The 5,000-nt window shown below is 37.0% G+C and overlaps 1 protein-coding gene across 1 annotated transcript in view; it reads left to right on the top strand.

Annotated features, from left to right (window-relative positions):
* The window catches only part of inppl1a (inositol polyphosphate phosphatase-like 1a), a 51,231-nt gene that overhangs the window by 9,199 nt on the left and 37,032 nt on the right, over window positions 1-5,000 (top strand). The window contains exon 2 of the mRNA XM_081371653.1: window positions 3,342-3,405. Coding sequence (XP_081227779.1) covers window positions 3,342-3,405 — 64 coding nt within the window. The remainder of the gene's footprint in view (window positions 1-3,341; window positions 3,406-5,000) is intronic.

The following is a 5,000-nucleotide window of genomic DNA, read 5'->3' as shown; positions in this document are numbered from 1 at the left end:
AAGTTAAATCAGCTCTTTTTTACATTGTTGAGTCTCTGTGTATATATGAGTGTTTATGGATGTTTTTCTCTTTTATTAAAGTGACCTTTTAAAACACACACACACACACACACACACACACACACACACACACACTGCTGTAGTGGTTGTCATAGCGACGTGGCTCTTGGCACACACTGATGATGACTTAGAGACGCCACACAGCTGGCATAGTGTGTGTGTATATATGTGTGTGTGTGTGTGTCTCTGGGTCAAATATGAGACAGGAAGAGATTAAACATAGAGTAGTCCAGAAACACACACACACACACACACACACACACACACGTATGCGGTTTTAATGGTGTGTAGGCCAAAGACACACTGTGAGAGCGTCTGGTGTCACGCACAATAACACGGGCTGGTCTCACACACACACACACACACACACACACACACGTGGAGGAGCTACACGTCTACACACTTCATTATACACATTACACACTCTGTTTCTGTTTGTCTCACTTTCCCTATTCATTTCACTCTCTCTGTTCTGCTTCCTGTTCCTAGACACACACACACACACACACACACACGCACACAGATTGATGCTTTTATTGTGTATTTGTAAACATGCTTAAATATTTTGCTGATGAGCTGTGTTGCACACACACATGGAGAGTTTGCTTATCAAATGATGTGGGTTTTCAGATTTCTGTTCGTGTTTCTGGATCTACGAACAGAAAGAAACACACACACACACACACACACACACACACACACACACACACACACACACACACACACACACACATATACACACTTGCTCATGGATTTGTTAGTCAAAACAACATGAGCGTGTGTGTATGTGTGTCTAAACCATAAATTAAGAACAAAATTCTTTTATTATAGTATAGTTTTTATGAATATTTTGAATATATTTTATTTTAATTTAGTTTTAGTGAAATTTTTGTAAAATGCTTAGTCATGTTGCTACTTTTAGTTTTTATTTATTTCCAGTTAGTAATTTAAGTGCTGTTTTTTTAAATTTTAGTTATAGTAATAAAAAAAAAATCTAACACTTATATTTTATTTGATTTCAGCTTTATTTCAATTAACCAAAATGTTTTATTAGTTTTAGTTAAGTTATAGTTAATGATATTATGTTAAAGTCCCCCTTTAGTCAATCATTTTATCCCTTAAAACAACTTTTATCACCAAAATGACATATTTAAATGTTTTTTCCTTGAAAAAAAATCCTTAAAATATCTTGAATGTAACTCGACACCCTTGCCTCATTTAGTATGCGCGGTTCTATGAATATGCAAATGAGCCCCGCCTCCACTCACTCACTCAGCTCGGAGATCCACTGGTTGACGATCACACGTTGATCTGATTGGTTACAAGGTAGTTTGTGACGTCAGAAACACCAGCGATTTCAAAGCGTGTGTTTGAGACTGTCTTTGGTTCACTGCAGTTTTAAGGAGGAAATACTCAGCAATGGTGTCGACTTACGAATTTACACACGGTTTGTCTTAAAGCATATTAAAAACACCACATAGACACATAAACAACATTAAACGCTGGATTTTCACCACAGGGGGACTTTAAGTTTTAAGCATTAGTTAACAATATTGTTTTCAGTTGTTATGTTAAGTTTTATTGTTTATGTTCAGTTTTAAGTTTTAGTTAACATACTGTTTTAAGCTATATTTTTTTAAGTTTTATTGTTTGTTTTTATTTTTTTATTTAACAGTATAATGTTTTAAGTTGTACTATGTTAAGTTTTATTGTTTATTAAGTTATATTGTTAAATTTTAAGTTTTAGTTAACGATATTATGTTAAGTTTTATTTAAGTTTTAGTTAATTATATTATGTTTTAAGTTATATTATGTTATGTTTTGTTATGTTTATTGTGTTAAGTTTCAAATTGTAGTTAACAAGATTGTTTTAAGTTATATTATCTTAAAGGAGAACTCCGGTCAATTTTAACATTGAGCTCATTTTTTTGTACATTTGGAGTGCTGTCAATACAGAGAACAACGACAAAAATCAGTGTTGCCTACACCGAGTTATTCTATTTTTAAAATTTGCACCCTGTTGACTTCAATGGGGCAAGTACTAAACCTGCTTTTAGCCTCTTTACATCCTTGATGTGTCATTACAAGTTCACAGAAAATGTGAGTGATTCCTTCAGAGTGAACACGAGTGGATCTGACTGCAGTAGATGTGAAAGATTTGTATAAAAATGATGTTATTTAAGCCAGCGCAAATACCTGTGTTTACATCCTGTTTTCGGGTGAAGTCCAAAGTAGTCGATTGCCGAGTTCACGCGCGTGATCATAGGTACTAAACCTATGCGTGTGAACTCGACAATCGATTACTTTGGACTTCGACCGAAAACAGGATGTAAACAAAGGTATTTGCGCTGGCTTAAATAACATCATTTTTATACAAATCTTTTACATCTACTGCAGTCAGATCCACTCGTGTTCACTCTGAAGGAATCACTCACATTTTCTGTGCACTTGTAATGACACATCAAGGATGTTAAGAGGCTAAAAGCAGGTTTAATACTTGCCCCATTGAAGTCAACAGGGTGCAAATTTTAAAAATAGAATAACATGGTGTAGGCAACACTGATTTTTGTCGTTGTTCTCTGTATTGACAGCACTCCAAATGTACAAAAAAATGAGCTCAATGTTAAAATTGACCGGAGTTCTCCTTTAAGTTTATGTTTAAGTTATTATTTTATATTAAGTTTTAGTTAATAATATTATGTTTTAAATTATATCATGTTAAGTTTTATTATGTTTATAAAGTGATTATTTTAAATTAAGTAGTACTTAATAATATTGTGTTTTAAGTTGGGCCTAATCCAGGCCATAAAGTGTATTAAGTTTTATTATGTTGAGTTTTAGTGAAGAATATGAACCCTGGTCCTCAGTCTGTCTAACCTGTTTATATTGTTAGTAAAAACAATATTTGAATGAAGTAATTTTGTTTTTTAAATTATAATGCAGTATATTTTCCGTTATGGTTTGTGTGTGGGTTAATCTGTAGTATTAACTATTAACAAGTGTGTGTGTGTGTGTGTGTGTGTGTGTGTGTGTGTGTGTGTGTGTGTGTGTGTGCGCTTTCATGAGGAGGCTGTGTTTGACTGACATAGACAGGTTTATGGTACACACACACACACACACACGCTTTTGACAAAGTGATAATTTGAGCCTAGTGTGAAAATCTGATGTGTGTGTGAGTGTGTGTGTGTTTTTTTTAATGCAGTTAATCATTCAGTCAAACCGCTGACCTGGTTTCATTTCTCCCACATGATAAATCTGTCTCTGTCTGTGTCTCTGTCTAGGTTTCAGAAACACGTTCACACATACAGGATCCTGCCTGACGAGGAGAACTTTCTGGCGGTGCAGGTACAGTGTGTGTGTGTGTGTGTGTTTGTGTGTGTCGAACCAGCTGTTGAGTTCAGTGCACAAGGAGTCTCCTATCTGTCTCTCTCTCTCTCTCTCTCTCTCTCTCTCTCTCTCTCTCTCTCTCTCACACACATACAAAAACACGCACACAGAGAAACACACACAGACTCACACACAGAAACACACATGCAGAAACACAGACACACAAAGAAACAAACACACACACACACACACACACACACACACACACACACACACACACACACACACACACACAAACAAATACACACACTTATGGAAACACACACACACACACACACACACACACACACACACACACACACAAATACATACACTCACAGAAACACACAGATACACACACACACACACACACACACACACACACACACAGAGAGAGAGAAATACACACACACACACACACACACACACACACACTCACAGAAACACACACACACACACACACACACACACACACACACACACACACACACACACACACACTCATAGAAACACTCACAGAAACACACACACTTACTCACAGAAACACACACTCACACACTCACAGAAACATACACACACACACACACTCACTCACAGAAACACACACACACACACACACACTCACAAACTCACACACACACACACACACAAACACACACACTCACAGAAACACTCACAGAAACACAGACACACCCTCACAGAAACACTCACAAACTCACACACACACACACACACACACACACACACACACACACACACACACACACACACACACACACACACACACACACACACTCACAGAAACACACACACACACACACACACACACACACACACACACACACACACACACACACTCATAGAAACACTCACAGAAACACACACACTTACTCACAGAAACACACACTCACACACTCACAGAAACATACACACACACACACTCACTCACAGAACACACACACACACACACACACACACACACACACACACACACACACACACACACACACACACACACACACAGAAACACACACACTCACAGAAACACTCACAGAAACACACACACACTCACAGAAACACTCACAGAAACACACACACACTCACAAACTCACACACATACAGAAACACACACACTCACCGAAACACTCACAGAAACACTCACAGAACACACACACACACACACACACACACACACACACACACACACACACACACACACACACACACACACACACGGTCATTTGCTCTTCCTCCGTCAGTCTTGTTTGTGGAAGTGAGAATCCTGTTCATTTTCACAGAAACGAGTGTTTCGAACCAGTTCAATCTCAACATCACAGGGATCAGAAATTTTTAATGTTTAAAAAAAGTATATATTTAAATAAAAGTTTGATGTTTTACATTTAAAAATGAAGAAATTACGACTAATATATAAATATTACTACTGTCATATTTAATGTTTTTTATAAAACAGCAGTGTGAATGATGCCTGAGGCTCTGTGTAATGATAATAAAGTCTAAAGCTTTTAATTTCAGCCGATAAACATGATCACAGAAATATTAGAGTTATTACAGAC

Source organism: Scardinius erythrophthalmus (assembly GCF_964197995.2).
Source record: "Scardinius erythrophthalmus genome assembly, chromosome: 7".
Taxonomy (NCBI): Eukaryota; Metazoa; Chordata; class Actinopteri; order Cypriniformes; family Leuciscidae; genus Scardinius; species Scardinius erythrophthalmus.
The sequence above is the reverse complement of the archived record's forward strand: the minus strand, read 5'-3'. Positions and strand labels throughout refer to the sequence as shown.